The following is a 27,563-nucleotide window of genomic DNA, read 5'->3' as shown; positions in this document are numbered from 1 at the left end:
TCTTTGTTTTCAAGTAGCAGCCATAGACTGTAAAAAGGTAGCAGCCAGGGAACCGTCGCAACTCTGTCGTCATATGTTAAGCCCGCCCCGCCTACTCTATACACGACGTGATTGGCCCGACCCAATTTAGGTTTTTGCAGCTCGAAAGTCTATGGAGAGTTGCTAGACTGCCCTGGTTGCAAAATACATTTTGCTGCCGCTAGGGTGCGTCTAGATTTCTAGGCTAGGAAAAAACAGTATTTATTTGAAATAAAAAAAATAATTTGTAACATTATCAATGTCTTAATGACACATTTAATCAATTTAATGCATCAATGCTAAATATTTTCTTTTAAAACTGACTAAGTATTTATGCATCTGCTTATTTGATTCAACTGGTGTGATCAACTGATCAGACTGAACATGGGGTGAGATCTGTAATAAATGGAGAATCTCTGCCAGTGTCTGACATGAAATAGATAAAGAGAGTGAAAGAGTAGTGAGTGACTGCAAGAGAGTGACTGCAGGCAGTGGAAAAGTGAAGACTGATGGTGATGAATGCAGCACACAACTCCAACTGTGATACCAATCACTAGTATGTCAGCAGCTCACTTCAGCCACAGGGCTGACAGCGGCCTCTCATGCTAGCTTCTTCCTGTGTGTGTGTGTGTGTGTCTCTGGACACTGCCTGTGAAAGGGACACTACAGCCTTGACCTACACTATTAAACCACATGAAGTATGAGACTACATAAAATACTCTTTGTATTAGATTTGCTCGCGTAACCTTGACTGACAGGCGTGAGCACACATGGGCCACAAGACACGACGAGTATAATAGAAAACACAATCAGAGTATTAGTCGCTGTCAATCTTTCAGTCTCACTTTGTATGAACAATATGAGCTTTTCATAAGCAAATACTAAAAGACACTGAGATGAAAGTAAGCGCAGCTTCGTCTTTTTCTCTAGTTGATAAAAGAGTCATTTAAAAGGAAGACGCAACATCGTTCACTGTGGCTGGCAGGAGGAAATATTATTTTCTCTTTATGCACCAAATAGGCCAATAAATTGGAGGGATAGGTGATTTTATTTTGAAAGCAGTTTGACTTAGATGTCCATCAGACGTGATGAAGGTCAGGGCCAGAGAAGCGGTTCTTCTCAGGTTACTCAGATCAGTCTATAGATGACTGCAGTACTGGGCTCCTGATGAGGACAATTAAGGGCTCGTGTTACTATCTCATCTATATGTGGGTATGGTAAAACTGCATTAATGGGAATGATTCACAGCCACAATCAATACATGACTGATACTAATAGGCCACAGTGCAGTTGCACTCTCACACAGGGCATAGCAGAATCTGACTGAAGGGTTGATGGGAAGACTGATGACTGTGTTGGCTTACTCAGCGGCCCGATTACAAGCAGCACCACCTGTTCTGGCCAAAACGTTTAGGTTTAATATGTAAAGCAGAGTGGGAATGGAACAGGAGAGTTCCTACACTTTTTTAGGGATATACCATTTAAATATTTGGGGTCAGTAAGAATTTTTAAGAAATAGAATTTAGTTATTTTATTCAGTAAGAATATAATAAATTAATCAAAAAGATTTCTATTTCAATGCTATTTTTAACTTTCTATACAAATAATCCTGAAATAAAAAATAATTACGTTTTCCACAAAAATATTAATATTCCACAAAACCCACACATAATAACAAACATAATCTTGAAAATATGAAGTTTTACCAGTTAACAAGATTTATCAGATTATCTAAACAGAGAATGCAATGGACTCTGGCAAACACGAGTATTTTCTTCTTCAGTTCATAGATGAGAATGCTGAGAGAATGAAGATATTTTGTACAGTTTGTCAGCGCTTTATAAATCACTCCAAAATAATTGATGAGCACAAAGCGGACTCATGGATCATTAAACATATTATTTTTGCATAACACAATTCATAATGGTTTATACTCTGTGCCCTATTTATACACAAGGGCTTAGAGAGCTTGACTTGAAATCAAAAACAAATTTCATGGATATTTACAGTAATTTGTTGTTGTGGTCCATTATGATGAAGATATTGATGATCATGATGCTGTTTTGATCAAAGGCTGAACAAAAATGTAATCATTTTACAACTTTAAAATTTACCGTATATAATATATCAAAATAAAAAGCTCATAAGTCAACAGTTTGGCATATAACAAGAAGAAAAGCAGCCTCAAACTGAGGGATGGAGCTGAAACTTAACTTTTTTTAAACTATATGCAAACATTTTTTGCAAAAAAATTCATCCATGTATATCTAATAAGCCATTTTGTGTGTATTAATCCAATTTTTATATGTACTGCACACATAAAAATCAATATTTTAAAAATAGGTTTTATGCACTTTTTTTGGACTTAATAAATAAGAACAGGCTGTTTTGGGCTGGACTAAATCAAAGGCACATCTGGCTGAGATAATAGAAATCAGGCAGATGATCTTACCTGTATTTTGACTGGCCATGAAAAGTTGCTGACATAAACATGGAAAGTGATGTTGGGGTTTGCAAGGAAGGAGAATGTCTCACAGGAGAAGCTGTCTCTGTACTCTTTGATGTTAGTCTTGGACACTATAGGGAATTCCTCCCCAGAGATCGTACCCGCTGCAGGGACACAAAACACAACGTCAGCCAAAAGCATCATCAGCCAACAACAACATCTGCATGCAAAATCCTCTGCATGATTAAAAATGGCATAAATATTCTGATCAACCCTTCAACTATAAAACATCTGAATAATGCTATTCTAAGAAACTGTACTTGAATGCCAACAAGATCAATAGTGAAAGTATTAGGAAAATGCCTAGGAACTTCTAAGAGCTTGTTTAAGGGTTTGAACAGATTTAAGAGTTAATAGTGAATACATGGTCTATCATAATACAGTAAATCTCCAACCACAAATGCACATGAACATCAATCAGTCTATATTGATGTTTCCCAGATGACCCATACAGAGACTGATTTCTTTTAGTTAATAGCAATTCATCACGATGCAAAATGTGACTTTTCCATTAACCACTCTTTTGAGCTCAGTCTTAAATATTTCTATAAATAAGTTTTCATGACAATGACACTTACACTCAAACACTATCTATACTATTCTAGTGACCATTGGGAGTCTGGTTTATCTGCACCTATGGGACAAGCTTTAACACTTCTCCACATATCTGCTGTCCAATAGGTTTATTCAACAGCAACAAAACGAAAAATCTATTTCGCTTACGCATCTGCCTGTGCAAGAGCAATGTCTGTTTATCTTAATTAAAATCAAAAAGCATTTTATGAATGCCTTGACAATGGACTCACATAGCTGTCCTATACATACTTTGTTCAGCCAGAACTATTTTTTTTAATTCTGAAATATTACATGAAATACTTTACCTGTTGAGCCAATAGACCACGTTATGTTGATGTTGAAATTGTTAGACGCATTAATTGACATATCGAGATTCTTGTTGGTCTGAAAAACAAACAACATGAAGACATTTTTTTTTTTAAATAGCTGATAATAAAGAGTTAGCAATATTTTTTTTACCATATTTACAATAATGTGGACTGCTTTTTTATTATTTATAATATAAATAAAATGCTTTACAATATAATGCCACAAATTCTTTTTTTAATTCTCATAATAATTTACAAAAAGAAATCTGATTGTTTCAAAATTCTGCTCCACATAAATTTAAAGCAGGCATCAGGTTATTGGCTGACCGAGTTATGCCAAATAGCACTTTTGCATTCAGTGTGAACCAAAAAAAACAAGAAAAAAAAAGAAAAAGAAAAAAAACCCCAGCTTGTTGTACGAAACTTGTCATATTGCATATGTTAAGTTCACAAAATTTGGGCACTTTTTTGGAAACACATTAAGTTCAAAATCAAATACAACCTGTCGCAAACACATGATGCAAACTCACTGACCTCTTCTGGAGTCGCCATGAAGTTAATAGCTGTGTAATGCTGATCGTCCTCCTGAAGCAGACTAAAGGTGAACTGGTAGTCTATCAGAAGATTATCTAGTAAGGTGGGAGAAAAACAAAAACAAAACATAAATTGTATTTAGAATTTATGTCCAAGTGTTTCAGCATAAAAATCATGAGATTCGGTAACCTGATATGAAAGTGATGGCGTGGAAAAAATTCTTCATGTTCACGTCATGTTGAAATCACAACATCATGGCAATCACAGCTAATCTTCAAAGTTAAACACAAACTCTCGTTGGAAAGAGAAGCAGTTGTGATATCAAGGACTGTTTGACAGCTCACATCTGCACGAGCAACTAAAGGTCACCTTGTCCGATACAATTGTGAAGACGGCATTTGATTAAATAGCAACAGACAGAGGAAGGCTGAGAACTGATTTGATTGTCCAGCGGGTCAAAATTAATATCAACTCTGCTGATGGAAGAAAACACTGAACTGTCATTGACATTATTCTGGATTCTAGTTATCATTTATGACCTTTTATAAATTAACAAAATCTTTTATAGATTAAAAGCACTTAAAGTGCCACTATTATGCTATTTTGAATATTACGTTTCATGTAGTGTGTAATACAACTGTTTGCGAATGTAAAAGGTCTGCATTGTTTTAAAGATAAAAGTGCATGACAAACGTTATTGTCTCCTAAAAGAAAGAATCGATTATGAACTGCTGTAACGAGTCGTCAGCATTTCCAGTCTCACTTCCTTTTACATACCTACGTAACAATGTAACAAATTTGCATAATGCCAGACAAAGTTCTTCATTGGCTGCCCGTGAACGACGTCTACTTAGACCCATAGTTGTAGCTGAGGCCTGGAAGAGTTTGGTTTGTGTTGACGACATGTCGAGAAGAAGCTGTTTTCAGCACTGCGAATCCACTTTTCATCCACTTTAAAAGAATGAGGACTCGCACTGGAATTGATATGGGAAAACCGATGCCATTGTTCGTATCGCTGTATCAAGTGCTAAAGAAGCCTCCGGAGCTGAAATTCAGATGGTAATAGGTGTTTTGTTTCTGACATGCGCTGTAAGCGGCAGACCAATCACAACAGACTGGGCCATCTGACCAATAAGAGCAGAGTAGGCCCTCGGAAAGGAGGGGAGTAGAGAGACTGAATCTCAAACGAATCGTTTTCAGACTCTTTGAGAAATGAAATTATGTACAATGTATATTATGAGGAAATGTGGGGATTTTTTACCTTTAAAATAGCATAACACAGGCACTTTAACAATTAGTAGTTTAAGTGTTTTTCATAAGAAATAGTGGCATTTTTTGAGTGATTAGTTCAATTTATTGCAACCAAGTTGCTAATCTAACTCATCATGACCCTGAACACACATCATCAACCTTAAACATCAATTTCAAACCTCAAATGAGCAGCTGCAATCTAACAAACCAAGTCTGACTGTCTCTGACCCCTCGCCGATCCAAGCAAAACTTCCAGGCCTCAAAAGATGTTTATCTCTACATATCTGCCCATGACGTAACAGATGCACACTAAACCATAGCAGATTGGGGGATGTTCACAGAAAGCGAGCGAAACTAAAGGATATTAGGTTCAACAAATAGCCGTGTTCATTCCGCAACCACAGAGAGATGGAGAATTACCGCAGATCAGATCAAAGCGTCCGTCTTGAGCTTATCTCTTCCTCTGACCACTCAGTACCCTCCGTTGTCACAGAAATAGAAAGATTATTGCTAGCTTTTTCTCTCCTTGTTCTTGCCCCAGGTACACAGCAAAGCTATGTTTATCCCATAAGGGTCTAGGCAACTACAGAGAGTTTTTCTATTCCATGAAGGGGAAAAATAAGAGCAGAAAATCAAAGAGGGAGATCAACAGGCTGTTTTGCGTTATAGGATATAGTACACGTAGTTATATCTATGGTGCTTGAGAGGACACTTAAAGCTATGTATTGCCCACTCTCTTACACTTCCTGCTGTGATGATATTAATACTTTTGAGTGTGCAACTGTGTTCGCTTGCATGACTGCATGTATTTATATGTGCACATGAGTGCATGCGTCTCAAGGAGTTCAAAGCACAATGCAAATATGAAATGACCATACTGTAAATAACAATATGCTGTAATGTTTTAGCTGCTTCCAACATTTTTGCTGTAATTCGGTTATAATAAGCCAATTAATTGCTCACATTTAGCCAGTAAATCAAATTCCCCCTAGAGTGAAATCAGAGAACACTAATTAATGTGGTTATTTTGTGGTAATTTAATCAACCGAAATTATATGAAAACATGTGCTACTATTCTATTTCAGAGGAATGAAATTATTAACATATGAGGTTATTAACCTTTCTTGAACTCCAGAATATTTTCACCATTATCTGATAAAATTAAACATATAAGAAGCCAACAGAGGACGTTCTGATTACAACCGACAACAACATCATCGTCTTATGACGTGCTCTGGTTGCGAAATGCACACATTTATTTACACTACATAATTCAATAAAGCATTACAGGAATCTCAAATAACAGTTTCATCAAGCCAAAGTGCATTTTCCTCTAAGCATCCTGCAGAACACATTTCATTTCCAAGTTCAGAGATCTGAAATGAAGCAATAAAAAAAGGCCATCCCTGGCAAACAGGATCTAGGTATTTTATTTAATGTCTTCTACCATAAACGTTATCATCCTCAATTCTGGAACACCTTGCTGGCGGTAATGAGAACAGCAGAGAGTTAGGGACATCTGGAGTCATCTTTTTTAGAAACATGAAAGAAAATGGCACACTGCCCTTAAATAATAAGTTGAAGCTAAATATACACTGGTTCACACGGTCATTTATGCAATGAGCTGAAATGAAGTACAAAAAAATAGGTATTTTTGCACTGAAGACAACCATGTATGCATAACAAAAGCACATGATTTAGCTAACCATATTATATAAGGTAAGATGTTCATGTTTACAAATTATTTAGAAGGAATGATATAGCTAAATGTTTTGTATGATCTAAATTAAACTCAGTGTGCATGACTGGAACAGCTACAACTTACACTATTTTTGCAGGATGCACTGTGCATGTATGACATGCAAAATTTCTGTTCGGTAAACAGCTTGAATGCGCTTTGCTTGAATATTATCTTTGTGGTGTGACAAAAAAATCTGAATATAATATCAACCGGCATTTCCACTATGCAAGATTAACACTTGACTGTTTGCAGTATAGTGACATTTGAAAGCACTTATATAAAGAGGCATAAATAGACAGAATCTATTGACATTAGAGGTTTTGGATTGATTAGATCATAGCTTTATCATCTTATTGACAATTTCTTCTCCATAACATCAGCATGACCAAAATGAAATGAAAGTAAAGAACGTCCTAATTCATCCCCATGCACTTTAACATGGTCTCGATTGGAGATATCTACATCTAAGGCTTAAAGCCAATACAATTATCTTAAGAAAATAAGATGGGGCTTTAGATGTCCAAATAAAAAGTGACTTTGTATGCAAGCACAAAGGAGCCTGACTAAATGTATTTAGCTGTCTAGGCAGAATGCCTGATTAGTTTTTGATGAGGGGCCTGAGGATGTCTGGGACACTCATCTGAGTATGTCTGAAGCAGTTATGGCTTTGATTCAGCCAGTGGAAAGTTGGCCGTAAATCAGTATATGAGGTATAAATATATTTTTTTGGATCAATGTTAAGAGAATCAAAGCTGTCTTTAACAAATCATGTATTTGAGTGAAAGTAAACTACCTTTCAAAAGTCGATACGATTTTTTGATGTTTTGAGAATTTTATGCTCACCAAGGCTAGTTGTTGCTTATGGTTATTTGATCAAAAATATAATAAAAACAGAAATATTGAGAAATACTATCATAACTTGAAATAACCATTTTCTTTCTTAATATATTTTAAAATGTAATTTATTCCTGTGATGTGAAAGCTGAATTTTCAGCAGCCATTACTCTTCAGTGTCACATGATCTTTCACAAATCATTCTAACATGCTGAGTTAGCGCTCAAGAAACGTTTCATATTATTATCAATGTTGAAAAAAGGCATTATCTTGTCAGGATTTTTTGATGAATCAAAAGTTCAAAAAACAGCATTTATTTGAAACAAAAATCTTTAATCTTTTGATCAACTTTTGATAAATGTAACGCATCCTTACTGCATTTTTTTTTTCACTGATCCCAAACAGTAGTGAGCATGATACCAGTACTACTACTGCAAACATACATAATCTGCCAATTTAAACGTTAAATGGTAAACTTAATGCACAAAAATATTGTTGTACACTAATCAAAAGATTAAACTTTTAATATCTGTTGAACTTACTCATAAGTGTGTATACAAGTGAAAACAACAAAATAGTATATAAAAAATTGTAAACAAATATAAAAACTTTTCAAAGCTTTTTTTTTTCTTTTCTGTTTTTTGTTAATTTTGAGTCAGACATGTCCAATTCAGTGAGTTGTTGCATAGATCACGGAACCAGAGAGCTTTAGAATCAAGAACAGCTGTAAACGCATCCCTCCAATTTGTGAAAGAATAGTTCAGTGTGATTTGTGAACCGTTTCAATAGGTTCACCGAAAAGAATTGGCTTAAATAAATGATTTGCTCATAAACGGGACACCACTATCACGTTTCAGAGCAGGTCTCGATTTTCTAATTTCAAAATAACAAGGATGTATATGTTTTCTGAAAAGTAATGGAGCAAAAATGACAATGTTAATTAAAGCTGCAAGCAGCATTTATCGGGGTTCAAGCAGTTAAGGCCTTTAAGCACACAAGCATCAAAAGACATTAAGTTTTATTTAGCAAGCATTTAACAACTGCCATCATAGATGAAAAAGTCAATTTACAGCCTATACAGGCAGTTTACCATAGGAAATATATGGTTTTAAAGCATTTTTACAGTTATAGCACATTTTGCCTGAGTCTTCTTATAGTCTTGCCTGATCTCCACCACTTTTATTAGTAGTACTCAAAGTGTGCCCATATATATGTGTCAGATTTGTTGTAAATATGTAATTTCGATAAGGAGTTTAGACAATTATATTCAGTGGCGTAACGAGCCAACACCGGGCCCTTAAGTAGGATTATCAAGGCGGGCCCCTTGATGACGCAATTGATGACATTGATGACGCAATGTCCGCGAGAAGGCTACCATGAATAGGGCAGGATATGATCATACACAGCATATAAGAGATGAGATGACTAACAAAATCAGGAGTAGCCTACGCTCACCAAAAACAAAACAAAAAAACAATGGGGACAGCGCACTATAAAACATTGTTAGGCCTAGGTCCAAATACATAAAAAAGATGCTCTCTTACATTATAGCGGGATTTTCCGGGCTTTCCTATGTGCAACTGCAAAGTTGTCGATTAGATCAGGATTGTGCGCACAGGCATTCTCAATTGACCCTTCGCAGGGAGTTTGATTGACAGGCGATCTGACTAATCATAATCCGCCATTTTGTCCAACAAAGCAGTCAGGAGAGTTAGTAGATTAACATAGGAGGATTTAAATTTGAAAAACAAAGTGTACTGACGTCTTAGCACTTTAAAACAACATTCCTTTTATGTTCATTCATGTTTATTTTAATGCTATAAATTAACTAGAAGGAAGAGATGATCGGTTCACGAGCAGCTTTAACTGAGCCTCGAGTCTACAGCGATCTGTCAGACACATTAAAGAGTCACAAAACGGTATTTATTGTTTAAATGTCTCTAAAAAATGACTACATTTGAAAGGTGAGACTTTGTTTCATATCAAAAGTACTTGTCTGTCAGCTGTCTTTTCTCTGATCCGCATTGTATTTTTCACTGCGTGAGAACTTGGTGTGGTGTGAGAGTGGCGTCGCTTGTCAGAGATAGCAACAGTAACTAAAGTGGGTGGGTCTTTGCGAACGGTCATTGACAGTATGGACGGGGATTCGCCAGTCCCAATTCAAAACAAATTTCAATTTATAACCGTTTTAGTAAAAGTGGCCCTGGTGCCATCAAAGATTTTGGTTCCCCTTATCGACCGTTAATTGAAATTTTGAATTTTTTGGATGATTATTGATTGTCAGACTCCAGAGAATATTCTTGCAGTGGTTTGGTTCCGATCGGGCCAAAAACCTAGGAGAAGTTTGCAAAAATAGGTTATTCAAAAAAATGCAATTTACTCGAAATTGGCGCCTGAAGGGCGAGCAAATCGGAGATAGCCATTTTGCCCGCCTTGAGCCAAGGATTCCAACGATATAAGACACTTGGACAAGCGGTCTAAGAGTTATGAGCGATTTTGAACTTTTGGTCGCTGTAGCGCCACCTATGGGCCAATCGGGGTCATACTCTGATAGGTTGTCCCCAAATTGAGGCCTACCATCTGGCCAGGTTTCAAGTCTCTAGGCCTTACGGTTTGTCCTGCACGATGCGTTTTACGAATCCTTACAATTACAATAGGGTTTCAGCATTTCATGCTTGAACCCCTAATAACAATGTAGTGCTCTGAAGCAAAGCTAAAAGTACCCATTACAATAAGGAAGAACAAAAAAGAAAAATACTTGAGTCACCATTGGTCTATTAGAATATGATACAGCATGGCAAATATGACCTCTAGTCTGATTAAGACAACGGTTTGATGACAGTTTTGACTGCATAACATTCATACATCATGTATATGGCAGTTGAAACATGACCCTGATCACACTGGAGGTTATACTGTAATAAACATCTATCCATTATGATAGTGAAGGAGACATTCAATTACCGTTACAGTGACTTGCATTTATCGTCATCATTAGTATTATCATATTTGATGGCCCTTGATTTTTCTCCTTGTGATAACAGACATTAGTGTGTTCAAGGCTGGTTGAATTAGCCTGTTACAAAGATGAAGCGTAAACATCAATCCCACTCAGTGGGTAAATGTCACTGACGTTCCCTTAGGGAGTCAGACTTGTCTCGCTCCAACTAGCCTCTCTTCATGGCTTTAATTGGTCAAATTAGCGAGTGTGTCCACCCCACATATTTCGAAGCTGGACCACTGAATCGTTGCACACGTGTGATGAAATCCACACTGACAGAGTGATGGGAACAGTGCTAGTAAGAGATAACAGCTGGACGCTGGGAACGTGAGGTGCTGCTTGTGGTTGCTCTGTGTGTTTATACGTGTTTGTCTGTGAGAGAGTTTGCAGGCCAGCTGCAGTGTACACTTTAGCGTTTAGTACACCATACAAGGAGCATGAAATGGAGAAGAACAGTTGCTTTAATCTGAACTCGAGTGTAATATAATCATAGATATCACAAAGGTTATTTTAACCAACCATGCCTGACATCAGATGCCTTACACCACGTGATGTGAGTTTAATGTGCATTTGGGAACGCAACGTGCACCAGGTTCACTTTACTTACACATTTACACAATTTCCCATATGTTTGTGGACAAAAGTTTACAGCATTTGACCAATATTCCACCAAAATAAAAGCTCAAGGTTTGATACAGTAGGTTCAAGCTTGAGGGTTTGAAAGAAAGTGAAGAATGTAAGTATTAGTATTATAATTTGTAATGTAAAATTTTATTATTATAGTTATCAAATCAATTTTATATATATTTTTTATTTTTGTCATTTTAATTTGCAAAAGAAATATAATTCAGTCTTTTTTTTGATAGAGTTAAAAATGATAATAATAAACCCTTGCCTCATTTAGTATACGCAGTTCTATTAATATACAAATTAGCCCCGCCTCCACTCACTCACACCAGCTCAGAGATCCACTCGTTGATGATCACACGTTGTCGTGATTGGTTACAAGCAAGCTGCAACTTTCCTGTTTCTCTCTTGAAACCAACACGGAAGTGACTTAAACTGCAATTCATCGACTGGCTGCTAGAGACTGGATGCAAAAGAGAGTCAATCTCATATACCAAAAATTGGAATTGGTCTATATTGCTAATTTTGCCCTTCATGCCAACTGTGAGGGGGGTACATTTTTTTATAACTCATCCGTTGAAATTATATTAAGCCTTAAAGTTCTGCATAATTAAGGGAGTGACAGGTGAATTGGCGCTGCTGTCACTACTAGCCGTTTGCCTGCTGTCTGTTAGCAGTCACGTCACCTCAGCTAATCCCGCCTTTTGGCCCATTTTCGTTTATCCGGGAGTGGTGTGCTACCATGATGGCGACGGCCGGCTCCGCCCACTTTGGGCTTCAAAAATGCTCTTCAGAAACCTACGGGTGATGTCACTGACACTACGTCCATATTTTTTTACATTCTATGGTTACAAGGTAGTTTGAAACGTCAGAAACATCAGCGATTTCAAGCCGCGTTTTTGAGACTGACTTTGGTTCACTAAAGTTTTAAGGAGAAAATACTCAGCAATGGTGTTGACTTATAAATTTGTACATGGTTTGTCTTAAAGCATATTAAAAACACCACATAGACAAATAAACAACATTAAAAGCTTGGTCTTCACCACAGGGGGACTTTAAGTAAATATTTTACATTTAAGGGGTTCGTCTGACAAAAAAATTTGGGAACCCGTCTTATGATTTGCAAATTCAGACATGGCTCAATTCCATTACAAGGAATAGTTCATTTTATTAGTGCAAATTCAAAGACAAAACTTAGTGGTTCATAAATAACTCAATAAAACAAGCTTAACCAACAAGCAATTTCCAAACCTGTATGACTGACTTTCTTCTGTGAAACTCAAATTACTTTTTTGTTGTTGTTTTTTGTTTAGTGTTGTTTTTGTCCATGAAAATCAATAGGGTCCAATCTTGTTTTGGACCCCATTGACTTTCTTTGTATAGACAAAAATGGTGTAACTGATTTTCCAAAATTATCTTCTTGATACATGATGGCAAAACAAATGATGAGAGCATTTTTATGATTTGGGTGAACTATCCCTATAGAATTTACGGTCACGTGTATTAATCGGCATTTTACAACAGCACATCCCATCAGAATCTGCGTTGTAATGCGTGTTTCATTTCAGCTGGAAAGAGTGAGGATGCTGGAAGGATTTGTTGACCACAGGAGGATATGATGCAGTGCGCTATCAATCATGAAGTGATATAACAGTATTGTGCTGCAGAGACTGGAGGGGAGGTCAATTATAAATAATGCATTGGTAATAAATCCTCCTATATACAGGGAATGAGAGTCTGATATGCTCATAAAAAGCCTTGCAAACCCCTCACACGTGCTTTTGACACACAGTCATCTCCTATGTGTGTTGATTAATCAAAATACTGAGAACCTTTCTGCCATAAGACCTTTTCAAGTTCTTACTAACTGAAACCTTTGTAGTGTAATAGATAACACAAATGTCTGAGTAAACCTCAAATGTCCAAAGAAAAGTTGAGTTTAGAAGCTCGTTTGCAGTGACACAAATTGAAGAACAGAAGAGATCACCTACTGATGATTCTGTGCATTAAAACAAATTGTCTGTCTGGATGTGCTCTGCTTATCCGAGACTCTGTAATCAAATAGAGCTTAGTTTTAAAAACATTCATTGGTGGCATGTGAGGGCTGTTTACATAAGCCTGGTTTGGTTTGTCAAATCTGGTCTGGTCTTGTGGCATTTCTGGGAAAGTGGTAGTGACAAGAGCAATAATTTAGAACAGGTTTTTTAAAATATTTTTCCTTAAGTACTGACTTTAATTTTTCCAGCTGTTTTGAGAAATTTGTGTAGACACAGTCTTTTTCAGGAGAACACATGTCCGTTGCTCCTGAAGACGATGGTTCTGTTCTGTGGCCGTGTCATTTTCTTTACTTTATCCTATTTTGTGGTCGGGTGAGGAATCGTGTCAATCGTGACAACTGGACAAATACTGGAGCTGTAAGGCTGCCATCTAGTGCTCTGAATATAAACTAAAACTACACTGCTTGTGTGAGAGACAGAGATTTTCTGTGACAGAGAGAGAATGCTAAACATGGAGAGTTAGAGATACAAAGCACATCCAGCTTTGACAAAAACATTAAGGATTATTGCAAAATGTTTGCTTGTAATCCTATAATAATTAATTCATGTTGGAGTTATGATGTGGCACATGCTCACAACATGTAAGAGTAACAGTGCTCAAGGGATTTGGGTTTGAATTCCTAGAAGTAAAAAAAAAAAAAACTACCATAAATTTGTAATAAATTATGCAAAAAACAGAGGGTGCATAATACTTTTGAACCTTTTAACTGATGCACATTCTGAACATGCATTAATAGCACTTGGGAAACAGTCTAACAGTATGCTTTCATTATGAAAATAAATAAAATAAAATAAAATAAAATAAAATGTTTACCCGTTAAAACACAAAGGAAAACATTTTATAATTTATATCTAACATGATATTTACATCAGGAAATTATCATCATTATGCTTAACCTGTTTAGATAGGAGAACTCTACAATTATTTAAGAACATGCAACGGTTTACTTCCAAAAAAAGATTGACTTTTACATTTGCAACCTGAAGTTCAAATCTTTGTTCAAAAGTAAAAAGCTTTTTAGAGAGAGAGACCAATCAGAAAGTCAGTCAAGTCCTCCTACCCTCAAAATACATAGGAAGTTGTGCGTAAACACTTGTACTGCATTTTCAAGCAGCAGATGTATGGAAGAGGAATGAGACCTGACTGCTTGCCCGCTGCACTCTCTGACCTTCAGGTATTTGTTTGAGACACTTTAAGTCAGAATCAGTGATTGTAGCTTAAGGACATGCTGGGTCTACTTCTGCTTCTATAAAAATGGAACTGAAGCCCAAACCTAACAGATTGATTACTGAGAGTGAACGTATGTCATATTTTACCCCACCCCCAATTTTTAACATTGTAAAAATTGCACAAAACTTAAGGACATTAAGTTTCCTAAGAACTGTGCCATTAGATTAGTTGTTACACTTTGAATCGACTCTGATGATTGTTAAAAATGTGTCATTTTCATTAACATTATAAATCGGCTTTAAAATATCAAAATATAATTGTTAGCCATATCACCCATCCCTATGTGTGTGTGAAAGAGACAGAGTGAGGGTTACTTACAGTAACATGTTCCTCTAAGTGGGTTTCCAAGGTAGCGATTTTCGGAATCACATCTGCAGTAAATGAACAGAAAGAACATTTTGTTTACAGATATGACACGCTAACAAACAAACCAGATTTGGAAAATAGTTTTCACCCATCAACAGAGGAAGTGTTCATCAAAAAATTAAACTTCAATCATTATTTACAATAGGCATACAACACAACACATGACAATAGTTGTTAATGTTTGAACTATTACTTTATAAATGTGTTTTAAAATGTGCTGCAATCATAATGAAAAAAAAATTAAAAATACCACTAGTAATAGATTCAAAAGTTTGAAGTCAGCAAGATTCAAAAAATAATAAATATAAATATATATATATATATGTATGAAGATCTGAGCTTGATAAAAATGATCATTCTGGAAGAGGCTTTTGCATCTGAACTCTTCATATATATATATATATATATATATATATATATATATATATATATATATATATATATATAAATGAAATGAATGAAAATAAAATACAATAAACTAAAAATAAATTCAATTAATTACATTTTGAAATTTAAATAAATCAGAAAACAATATTAATGTTTAAACTGTATTTCTGATCAAATAAATGAAGCCTTGTTGAGTATAAGATACTTTTTCCAAACACAGAAAAAAACGTGAGTGTTGCTGGTTTGTGGGACCATAAATGGCTGTGTGGTTGTATTTTTATGGTGATTTCTCCCTATGCTGCAGGTAGTATACTCTTAGCCATGCTTGAGATGATTATAGTGGACGGGCCGTCAGGTGCCCCGCTCCTCTGAGGCCTGAAGAGGATGAGACCACATTTCTGATCGATCCAGACTGACAAACCAAACAAAACCCTTTACTCTGTGCCAAAAGCAAAACTATCACAGACTCTCTCAGGATCAGAGAGATGAGCAAAAACCCTGTGTGAGTGGAATATACAGCACAAATAATTTTTTGTTTGTGTGCGAAACATGCATCCATTTAAACAGAGAATTACAGTAATGCCTAAGCTTTCATTGTAGAAAAGAAAATCTGGAAGTTCTTGTTTCAACGGCAAAGGTGTAGATAAGATTTAGTGAAGCACATTTATTTTTAATGACCATTCTTGATATCCGTATATTCAGTCAGGACTGAAAAAGACAGCTGTACCAACTCTAAATAAGAGGACGACAGAGACAAAGATAGTGCGAGAGAGAGAGAGAGAGAGAGAGAGAGAGAGAGAGAGAGAAGAACACAGTGGCATGTCTGGTTTAGTTTAAAGAAAACACTCATTACTGGCATGTAAAACACTGAGTGTTTATTATTCACCTCATGCTACAGAAACAGTGAGTTCATGTGTGTGGATTCAGAACTCAATAAACACATAGATGGATGGATGGACCAGCAGGGCAAACACGCATGATTAATCACCAAATTGCCCTTTGAAGTGGAGAAGTGGCCGAGGGCCTGAGAAAGAGTCTTGCATCATAATCATACAAGGAAGGAAAAGAAAGCCTGCATTTATTTGATTAAAAACAGTAAGTTAAAAGTTAACTTTGTTTACAATTATTTATGAAACAAACTAACTAATGAATCACAAACTACCTTGTAACCAATCACGTCAACGTGCCGGCGGGCTTTAGCATATCATTAACAGTGAACTAGCAGGGGAGTCTCGAGAGGAGCAAGGTTATTCCGTTGATATGAAAAATCGGGTAGATTTAGCAATATGGCGAGTGTATGGTGTAAATTACGATGTTATGATGAACCAATGACGTTCTGAATTGTTCAAAGCATTTGTAAGGATGCTGAATTTTAGAAGGCAGCTGACTGACTCTGACATGGTGAACGGGAACATGGTTTTGTAACATTTTTAGATAACAGTCAAGCAAAAGGCTCATACTATTTACCGCTATGCGTCAGACGTTGTAAAGAGCTACACCATTGTGCAGCGTTTACCTCGGTAAATTAAACAAGTTAATCTCTGAGCTGACATGAGTAAGTGGAGGCGGGGCTAATTTGCATATTCATTGATCTGCGTATACTAAATGTTACATTCAAGCTATTTTAAGGCATGAAGAAAAAAATTTCACAGGAAAAAACTTTTTAAATATGTAATTTTGATGATCGAAGATGAGTTTTAAGGGATATGATTATTGACTACAGGGGGACTATAAGTATATTTATAATTAAGACAACATGTGTCAAAGCAATTTTGTAGTATTTCAAATCAGGCACCAAAAAAAGCACCCTCCCTCTTCTGCGGGAGGGTAAAATCTTGCATGACACCACCTCAGGATATAAACAGGCATACGAAGGGCAAAAATGGGAATAAAAAACGAAGAAGAAAAACCCTCCAGGGCTCCAATAACTCCAGGGCTCCAATAACGAAAATGATTCCAGAGGAACATTTTTAATGCTGAGTGTTCACCAAGCACAGTGGGACAACCATAAACACTGTGCTATGCTTAACAAAACATTTCATTATAGTTCAAATATTTCTAATTCTCTTCGACTTCTGCTCTCTTTGAAAACTCATATTTCTTCTCCTTGGTTTTACACTGCACTGAACCATACAATATCCCACTGTTAAGGCTGTTTTCCTGTATTTTTATTTCATAAAAAAATGAAAACCCTAAATGTCTCCATACTTTCGGGGGTCCTGCGCCAGCCAGCTGAGCAACTTCAATTGAGATGAATGGGAATGCTAAGAGATAGCTAAGCTTTCTCCAGGTATGATTGACCTCTTTGCTGTTGAATGACAGCAGATTACAGCAAGTGCACCCAGTCCAGCACAACATGAGGTCCAGAAAAAGTCTGAGGGAAAAACATAACAAGACAGGGACTGAGAGAACAAATAAAGGGATGGAGAATGAAAACAGCAGGTGTCAGACAGTGGGCATGCCCTCTAGATATCTGTCTAGTCCTACTGCTCTCTTAGTTTGAAAAGAAAGCAGAGAAACAAGTGAGAGAGAGGAGGGGAAGAGTGTGGTACACCAACTGCCCTGTGTTGATCCTTCTAGCCACACGGTAACAGAGCCTCACCCTGACTAAATAAACAGAATGTGTGTGTGGCGCCTGCTCGCAGGAGACTGAATTAGCAGATAAATCCTCAGAGTGCCACATTTCACACTGAGACAGCTCTGTGTGTCTCACAAAAGCATACGCAATTGTTGCTCGCAGGGTTTAAACGTTCTCGCTTGAGTACTCCTCAGGAGGGCCTGTCTAATTAAATAGCAGCTTCCTCGTGGATCACAAGCACACAAACACACACTCGACATTATAAAAAGGGATATTAAATTGAAATGAAACAAACATTTACAAGATGAGTGTAGGTGTGGTGAACAGGAAACTATGCTGCTGCTTAGCTACTATATATAAAACGCCAAACATTACACTTTATTAAACATGATAATAAACAGATGAGTAATGTGTATAAGCAAAGTCTGAAAGCATGGATGGATGGATGGATGGATAGATAGATAGATATGGGTGTTCCTGAAGGAATGAGGGGTTTTGAACAAATCTTTCGAGTAATGTCGATATTGAATGTTTTTAAATGAATCGTTTGAATGTATGACTCGCTCAAAAAGACAGTGATTTATTGACACCTACTGAAGTAACCATGTATACCGCAGAAAGAGAGAATGACAAGTCCACATAACTTAAGATAGTACACAACCACAATGACAAATACAATCTTATGACAGTATTTATTATGTTAGCCTACAGTATCTTGAAACTCCTGTACAAGCAGCGTTTTGCACTCAAATAAGATTACAAAGGGTGCATAGCACTCTCAGATGCCCTGATAAGATGAATATATAAAAATGAATACATAATCTACAGGTGATAACTGAATGTGTAATTATCCACCTAATTATGTCTTAAGTTTATAATAACAAGTTTGTTAAAAATAACATGCATCTTCTTGAGAAACGATGGCACCTAATGGTTTTGCTGTATATATATTGTGATATATAACACATGAAAAAAGAAAACACGTGAATATCGCAGTTGTTGTGGTTACTTGCATTCCTCTGCAGTTGGCTTGTCAGTAACGCGGTACTACAATATTGCGGTTATCGCAACAGCCCTAGTACTCACTTTTGTTGCCAGCTATTTTGACAATAATGGCTGTATGTTGAGTTATTGTCAGAGGACAGTAAATATATACTGCTATACAAGCAGCACATTGACTACTCTAAAATCTATCCCAGTTTAATTTCTATAGTATTGTCCCTTGAGAAGATATACTAAAAAGTTTGCTGAAATGTGAGGGGTGTACTCAAAAAATATTAAGGGTAATCAAGTGTTTGCAAAACTTTTATGGTGAAAATCTATGTTGTATCACATACATATTGCAGACTAACATCAGCAGCCCAATGCAAAATCCATATAAGGAGAATTCAGCTGAGAGGAAGTCTGTCTACATGAACTGCTCCAACAGCACTACCTTTCCGTCCTCCACCAGCTTCTAAACGAGTACCACATCTCCGTCTCTCCCGCCGTGCTGAACAGACAGCTCAGCTCATTACAGAAAACAGGCGAAAACAGGCTATGGGCCACCTGCTACCTTCCTCTCTTTCTTTTTCTTGATCCGTCTTTCTCTCTCATTTTATTTTCTCACACTCTCGCCTTTCCTTGCGCTTTCAAACAAAGACACAAAGAGAAAAGAACCTTGAAAGAGACCTTGCTGTTCACAGTCTCACATATTTTAGAGATTCACTCAGTTTCTTTCACTCTCTCTATATATAACACTAGCTGAATTCCTTGTCATGCCAGGTTGACAGCTTTCAAAATAGCACTGAAAAAAAAAAAAAACATTTGCGAACTGTGACCCTACAGACCCATAGAAAAAAAAAAACATAAAAAATTTGATCTGTTGTTTCTTCTAAATGTCAGTGTAATGAGAGCAAATACATACTAATGTTTCCTGCTTTAAATTTCAGAGGAAAGAAGAGATATCAATGTCACAAACATGCCAATATACCAAAGTCTGCAATCAAAAGTCAGATAATAGTCTTAGCTATGCATTTAAATTAACTCTACAGCTCTTAAATCTTACTGCCAACAAGTTTTTAATTTGTGTCTATTTTTATTTCCCTTAAGGAGTTTTAAGAGAACAATAGGCTGTAAAAATGATATTTAATTGAAATTGAGAACTCTAGTAAGTATACATTTGTAGATGCCAAAACTCTACACTCATCTTTACTTCTGTCCTTCATTTCCTGCTGTAGCAGCTTTGAACAAATCAGTTGATGAATGATTCAAATGACTCACTCATTTGATTACTGGTGTAATCATGTAACCTGCAGGAAGAGTCTTTCTTATGACAGTATTTCTTATGTTTTAGTATCTTGAAACTCAAGTTCAAGTAGCATTTTTCACTCAAATAAGATTACACCTTATAGATTGTCTTTTTCTGCTAAAATAGCTTTTGAAATAGTTTTCGATGTGATCTTGTTACATGGATAGAGGAATTTGCTCCCATTCAGACACGAGCATCAATAAGTGTGTTTGCATGCACTCTTGATAAAAAGTTTGATTTCAATCGGACAAAAGCATTCGTGTCTTTTTAAAATTTACTTCAGTGCTGACATAGTTTAATGTTACATTTACTAAATGCCATCAATAGCAGTGTTGGGGAAAGTTACTTTTAAAAGTAGTTACAACACTGATCAATAGTGCATAAAACAAGTATTATGTATGTTTAAATGTTTTGTTGTGTTTGCAGTACAATATAACTGCAACAGGCATGTTATCAACAAAGAGAGAAGCAAATAGGACAAACAGTCCCTCAAAACACAGCTATTCACAGCTGTTGGACCAGCTTACTCGGCTCATTTCACTGAACACAGAAACAGGCACATCTGAAGATAAAATGGGGTACAAATAAACATGCAGACCCAGAACTCCAGATGTAAACATCCAGACCCAAATACAAACCAAAATCAGAACAGATACATTTTCTAGGGATGCACCGATACCGATACCAGTATCGGGTATCGGGCCGATACTGAGATCATGTACTTGTACTCGTACTCGTAAAAATGCCCCGATACCAACAACCGATACCAGGCAGCGTGTGTACAGTGTTTGTGTCCAGACAAAGAAACAGAAATTATAATGGGGATAAAAAAGAAGGCTGTCTATGAGGTAAATATATCTTATTAGTGAAATGTTAAACAGAATATAGTAACGCCTGTGGTGCGAGCTGATAAGAGAAAAAACGCGCAGTGGATTGAGCGCGCAAGCGGCACAGACGCGCGAGCTGGTCGAGCGCATCAGACGTCAGTGGAAAGTTTGTAGTTCAGTCAGATGTCAATGGCAAAGAAAGTAAAACGAGGCATGTAGCTTATTATTAGCGTTAACTGACCAGAGAGAGAGAGAGAGAGAGAGAGAGAGAGAGAGCACTTCTGTTGAATGCTCTTGATTGCTGATCGTTCACTCAGCACGTGTTATGTGGATTAAAACTAAATCGTATATGTAAGTAAAACATGAACTGTTACCTTATTTATGTTTAACGAGTGGTTGCCTACATTATTACAGGACATTTGCAGGTCAAGAAGTTGCATGAACTTCAAACATCCAAAGTGCGCGCCCCGAAAGACAGCGCGCGATACTGAATGGAAGTCTTTCACGTCTTGCGCTTGTACGGATGAATTCACTTTTCACTCTTGGTGAGTATCCTAGTAAACAAAGTCTGTTATATCTCAAGTGAACGTAGACAGTATAATTCAAATGGGGTCCGTGCGTTCGGTCTTAAAGGTGCAGCAGTTTAATTAATCTGCTGCTGTGTTTAAATGTTAATCAAACAAAGGACAAATAAATTACTCACTGCTCTTGACAAAATAGGCTACCCTTTTCAACTTTACAAATATATCTATCTATATATAATTTATACAGTAACTAGTGCAAAATGCCCGTGCAAAATCAGTTTTTGTGTGTGTTTTTAGTAATTGTTGGTTTGGTGCCCGTGAAAGAGACTGTGAACGCATTGAATTCAGGGAGCAGGCTAGGTTACTACAAATGATGGCCGTGAATAAAATATAATATTCAGAAGTAAACAGTGTAGCTGACAGAGTGTTTATGTCGGAATGTTTATTTTTAAACCACAACCTTCTAAGTGCTTATTTTACCGATATATTTAAGAAAACGCTATGCTTGAGCAAACAGCTTGTGAATAGGCAACTACAAATGATGCCCGTGAAAGAGACTGTGAGCGCACTGAATAGGATATGTTTAGTTGGTGAATAGCATAGGCTACTATTACACAGTAGCGATAACGTTAAGCGCACCAGAATTAAATATAATATTCAGAAGTAAACAGCATAGCTGACTTATAGATTCAGTTTACATCCACAAATGAATATGAATTACATCCACAATGAATTACATCCACATCCGTCGATTCAGGGAGCAGTGCAAAGTGCCCGTGCAAAATCAGTTTTTGTGTGTTTTTAGTAATTGTTGGTTTCTTGGTAAAGAAAACTATAATATTCAGAAGGAACCAAACTATAATATTCAGAAGTAAACAGTGTAGCTGACAGAGTGTTTATGTCAGAATGTTTATTTTTAAACCACAACCTTCTTGGGGCTTCTTTGACCGATACAACCATAGATATCATATATAAACGCTAGATGTCTTATGATGCCGTTCGGCCATCTTGTCACAGTGAAGCTGTGAATTAAGGTGAGTGATCAGCATGCACACAAATCCTCTTATCTCGCTGAAATCTTGACGGATTTACAAACGGTTTGGTTTCTTACAAACGTTATTAACGTGGCTATAATTCCGAATGCTTGAACATACATGTTATAATTATTCATATGTATGCAGTGTATGTATGCAGTGTCATAACTACATCTCTGACGTTTATAACAAACCAAACCGTTTGAAAATCGGTAGAAAACTGAGCAAGTTATGGTTATTTAAAAGTACATGCACCATTAAACGAGTGAGCGAGCACACTGTGGCAAGATGGCCGCCACGTGCGGACGTCGACCTCCATTGGCCAGCAGCGCGCACGAGACATCTAGCGTTTATATATGATATCTATGGATACAACCCTCTAATGTCAGAATGTTTATTTTTAAACCACAACCTTTTAAAAATGATATATTTAATGATATCTTTTGCATTTCTCATCAAACTTGGCACTGCACTTACTCGTGCCCATAGCGAGACACCTGTCAAGTTTGAAATCCATCGGACTAATGGTTCGAGAGATATGTGGTTAACAGACACACACACAGACAGACAGACAGACAGACGTTCCTGTAATTTATAGATAGATGAATATGCAGTGCATTAAATATATATTTGATGAACAAATTAAGTTTAAATTTAATAAACAACTAATATGATTGATATTCTTTTGGTTTCTCTACCAATACATTTAAAAATTACAAATGCATGAATTAAAAATTAATTGAAAATTAAAAATACAGGTATCGGTTACGGTATCGGCGAGTACCAAAAATGAAAGTATCGGTCTGACTCGGTCTGGAAAAAGTGGTATCGGGACATCCCTGACATTTTCACATCCATTTACAATTCTGCATGTAGTCTGCATCAACAAGTCTGAGAGAACACACCTGTTAGAGCAGGAAACGTGGAAATTAAATGGATGGAGAAAGAGAAAGAGAAAGAAAGAGAAAGAGAAAGAGAAAGAGAAAGAGAAAGAGAAAGAGAAAGAGAAAGAGAAAGAGAGGGTGAGGTACACAAAAATATAGATAAATCTTCCTATGGAAAAAAAAATATATTCCAGTAGATGGATCCATCTGTGTGTCCAAAAAATACTGTATGTTTCATCATTATTACAAGCAATCAGATTTTTTTTAAAAGTAATTCATATTGAGAGGAATTGCTTAAAGCATATTAAGATTGAGACTTAATCTTTTCATGATTATCAGAGAAGGAAGGTTGTTGCGGTGCTATGTGCTCAAAAACATGTGATTCAGCACTCGGGCTGCCATCGCTCAGGTTGGGTGAGTCACTGTCTTTAATCACTTCAGCGGTTCCCATGGTGACGTGAAAGTATATGTGAGTGCCAGGCACTTAAACTTATTGGTGACTGTATGCAACAACAGGTGGACAACAAAACATATGGCTACTAAGCTGACCTTGAGGTTTTTTGTTTTTGTTTTTTTATTTCATGTTACCATTGGTTTTATATATAAAAGCAGCATTCTAGTTCATTATAAATGTGCAAATAATAAGTCTGCCCATGAGTGACAAATACTAACACAAGTTTCCATTATTTTGTTTTATGCTGGTTTTGAGATGGACTAACTGGTGAAATTGGTCGACCAGAAACAAGTCGTACTGGTTACGCGAGTTGATAAGAAGCCAATTTGATAATGCCTAATGCTTTTACAATGAAAATTGTTGGGCAAACGGAAATAGGAAATTATGTCATTCTTTTTTGCCATCATGACAATTTACTGGAACAAAATAATAGCGCCAATAAAAGGGTACCGGCATTTAAAATTAATGTTCTCTAACTGGAGCCCATGAGTCACATCAGTGTACTGTAACAAGAGTAAATACACCTACACGTACATCAGTTCCACCGCCATGTGATGTGCTCCATGAGCGAAACATCAACCACAACATTGAGCAGTACCAACAAACAAGTCAAATTCATCCATGCGATTCAGGCATGTGTTTGAAGTTATACTGCTTGTGTACCATCTAACTTTCTACCCACGGGTCACATAAGTGATATTTAAAAAAAAAAAAAAAGAAAGAAAAAAGATAGAGGGCATGTGGAAAAGAGAAACTTTTGAGAACTGTGTTTAAGTCCTGGGGAACTCATTACTGCTTAATACATTATCAGTGCCAGTGGCAGTGGTGCAGCCTGTTACAAATACATCCACACAGCACTGTGTCTTTATGGACCTCAGTACGTACACACATACACATCCACAATCAGGGCATGGTGTCAGCCCCAAAAGTGCTATTTAAGCCACTGATAAGTTCACTTTGCCACTGTGAACAGAGGGCTCGCTGACACAGCACAGCAGAGGTTGCCATTAAAATTAATGTCCTGGGATTGGAAAGACACTTAGGTGGGAATTAATAACAGAGAGCTTAGAAGAGGGCTAAGTCTGTGAATAAAATGTGCTATGATGCTAATGAGAGCATGATAATGTAAGGAAACTTTGTGTTTAATTGAAGGGCTCATGTCTATCACTCTCTGACTGACAAGGAGGATTGCTGACGATGGGTAATGTAGTCATACTCACAGCTGGCATTGGTCCCCTTTGACCCCTTTAGTGGTACAGTAGCATTTCCCTGAGTTGGAGTGGCACACGTTAGCGTGGTTGTTACATCTGCAGGCTGGAGAGAAGAAAGAAGACATAGATAGATAAAGACAAAAAAAAGAGGGAAGAGGAACATTTAAAGGGACAGTTCACCCAAAAATGAAACCTCTGTAATTATTTACTGTTCCAAACTTGTATGACTTTGTTTCTTCTGTGGAACACTAAGGAGACTGTGGTGGTGCTTTCCCCCCATGCAATTACAATGAAAGGGGATTGGAACTTTCAAGCTTAAAAAAAAGACCCAAAAGCACCATAAAAGTATAAGTAGTCCATCAAAATTTTCAAAAGTCACTCTGATGAACAGCCCTAATTTAAGTCATTATTCACTGATTTATTGTCTTTCATTGTGCTGTTATCAATGACAATGATACCAAGATGGTCCACTTGTACTACTAAGAAAGAGAAACTGCAATCGCAATATGGTGGCTCTTGTATAAGGAAATCCTGCTTCCTAAACAAAGAGCCAATCGTCAATTGGCTTGTCATCGCATCACTGCACCTACTGTTGTACTGGTAAGAGAATGTTGCTGTGTGAACGGGACATTTTGAGACTCATGTAAGTAAATGCGGTTGTCAATCCCAAAAACCTGACAGTGTGAACCATAGAAACAGTTAGTTTCCTGAGATTTGTTGATTAGGACTACACATGCACATTGGCTAGAGGAACCTGAAATTTAAGCCATTTTAACACTCATGCCACAATTTATTGCTGATTTGAAATACTGTATATTACTGAAATGTGAGTTTGGCAAGCAGTTTTCATGATTTTGGTACTTATCCAAGCAGAGATTAATACAATAGCTGCCTGGAGTTGTTGTAAATATGGCCACTGAGTGAATTGACATTCTTTGAACTAGAATCGGACTCGTTATTTAAACTGCTTCAAATGCATTGAGACTTAAAATAATGACTCGTTCATAAATGGGAAATAACTTTTCACATGAACTCTCATTAATGCACCATTTTCAGATAATTTGTACTTTTAAGTGAACTACTACAGTCTATAAATAAACAGGGCACAGTTTGCATATAAACAGACGTGACTATTTTAACAAACCTGAGCCTGCATCTCTGGGGCTAGTGTTCCTCTCATTACAGATGCAATTCTCATTAAAGGTTATCAGATGGTAATATCAGAATGAAACCACATTCACTCACACATAGACAGAGTTTAACAGTGCAGCAGAGACAAATACAAATAGAGAGAGAGAGAGAGAGAGAGAGAGAGAGAGAGAGAGAGAGAGAGAGTTAAGCAGATTATCATCACTGAGGTGAGGCTCCTAAACAAGCAAACAAGATACTATTCCATTCTTTACAACCCAAGTCAATGCCGCTTTAGATAAGTGTGTCTGCAAAAATGACTAATTAGATTAATTGTAATTGTTTGGATATTTTAACTCTAGATTTTCCAAATAAAGATTTTGTAAATTAATAAACAATTAATAAACAATATTCATTAATTAATTCAATCACTAACTTTAAAAACAAACAAAAAACATAAAAACTGACCCTAAACTATGGTTGCTATTGTTGTGTGGTTGCTATTGTTCTTGCATCCATAACCAATTCTCTATAATGTTCTGGTTTTAAAACATGGTTCAATGTAAGTCTAGGGGATTAAGGGATTTTCTTACCCATTCTATTGTGGACAAGGTGAAAATCTTAAGTTTAATTGCTTACGAAACTAGCACAACTCTCTCCAACAGCTGTGGTGGACTAAAGTGTCCGCTGAATGACTGCTTACTGATAGCATTTTCTTCCTAACTGGTATCTGAGGGTTTTTGCAGCTAAGGATGCAGGTGTTTGTCAGTACATTCATCAACTTCACAAAACGATGACACAGAGGTGATTGCACACTATGATGAGATAAGGCTGTTTATGTTGATCTAGTCACATGTCTTTATGTTGTACACATCAATTAGCTTGTTTAATTACTGTGCAATTTGTAGAGTATGGCTGTATTTGCAACGCTGCATGCTGAACCTTCTCTGGTCCAACTGATGTCAGCAGATTCCACATGCCTTAAACTGCTTCTCTGCCCAGAGTGTCATATTAGACAGTGCCATTAGACTATAAAATGAACTAGCTGCCTTCACAGAGCAACCCTGCATAAAAATGTTTTTCATTCACTTGTTTAAATAGCATGGAAGAGCTCTCCCAGCAACAGATTTTCTTTGGATCCAGAATACAGCCATAAAAGGGCTGTCATATTTCTAAATAAAACAAACAAAGAGCAT

At 36.7% G+C, this 27,563-nt stretch overlaps 1 protein-coding gene across 3 annotated transcripts in view; it reads right to left on the bottom strand.

Moving 5' to 3' along the window:
- The window catches only part of atrnl1a (attractin-like 1a), a 274,347-nt gene that overhangs the window by 141,720 nt on the left and 105,064 nt on the right, over nt 1-27,563 (bottom strand). For all 3 annotated transcript variants that reach the window (XM_084093173.1, XM_084093174.1, XM_084093175.1), the window contains exons 21-25: nt 25,249-25,342; nt 15,003-15,055; nt 3,943-4,037; nt 3,406-3,484; nt 2,471-2,628 (exon numbers count right to left, since the gene is read on the bottom strand). In XM_084093173.1, the coding sequence (XP_083949299.1) occupies nt 2,471-2,628; nt 3,406-3,484; nt 3,943-4,037; nt 15,003-15,055; nt 25,249-25,342 (479 nt within the window). The remainder of the gene's footprint in view (nt 1-2,470; nt 2,629-3,405; nt 3,485-3,942; nt 4,038-15,002; nt 15,056-25,248; nt 25,343-27,563) is intronic.

This window comes from Abramis brama (genome assembly GCF_963993115.1).
Source record: "Abramis brama genome assembly, chromosome: 19".
Classification (NCBI taxonomy): Eukaryota; Metazoa; Chordata; class Actinopteri; order Cypriniformes; family Leuciscidae; genus Abramis; species Abramis brama.
Note: the sequence above shows the minus strand (reverse complement) of the source record. Positions and strands in the feature narration are given on the sequence as shown.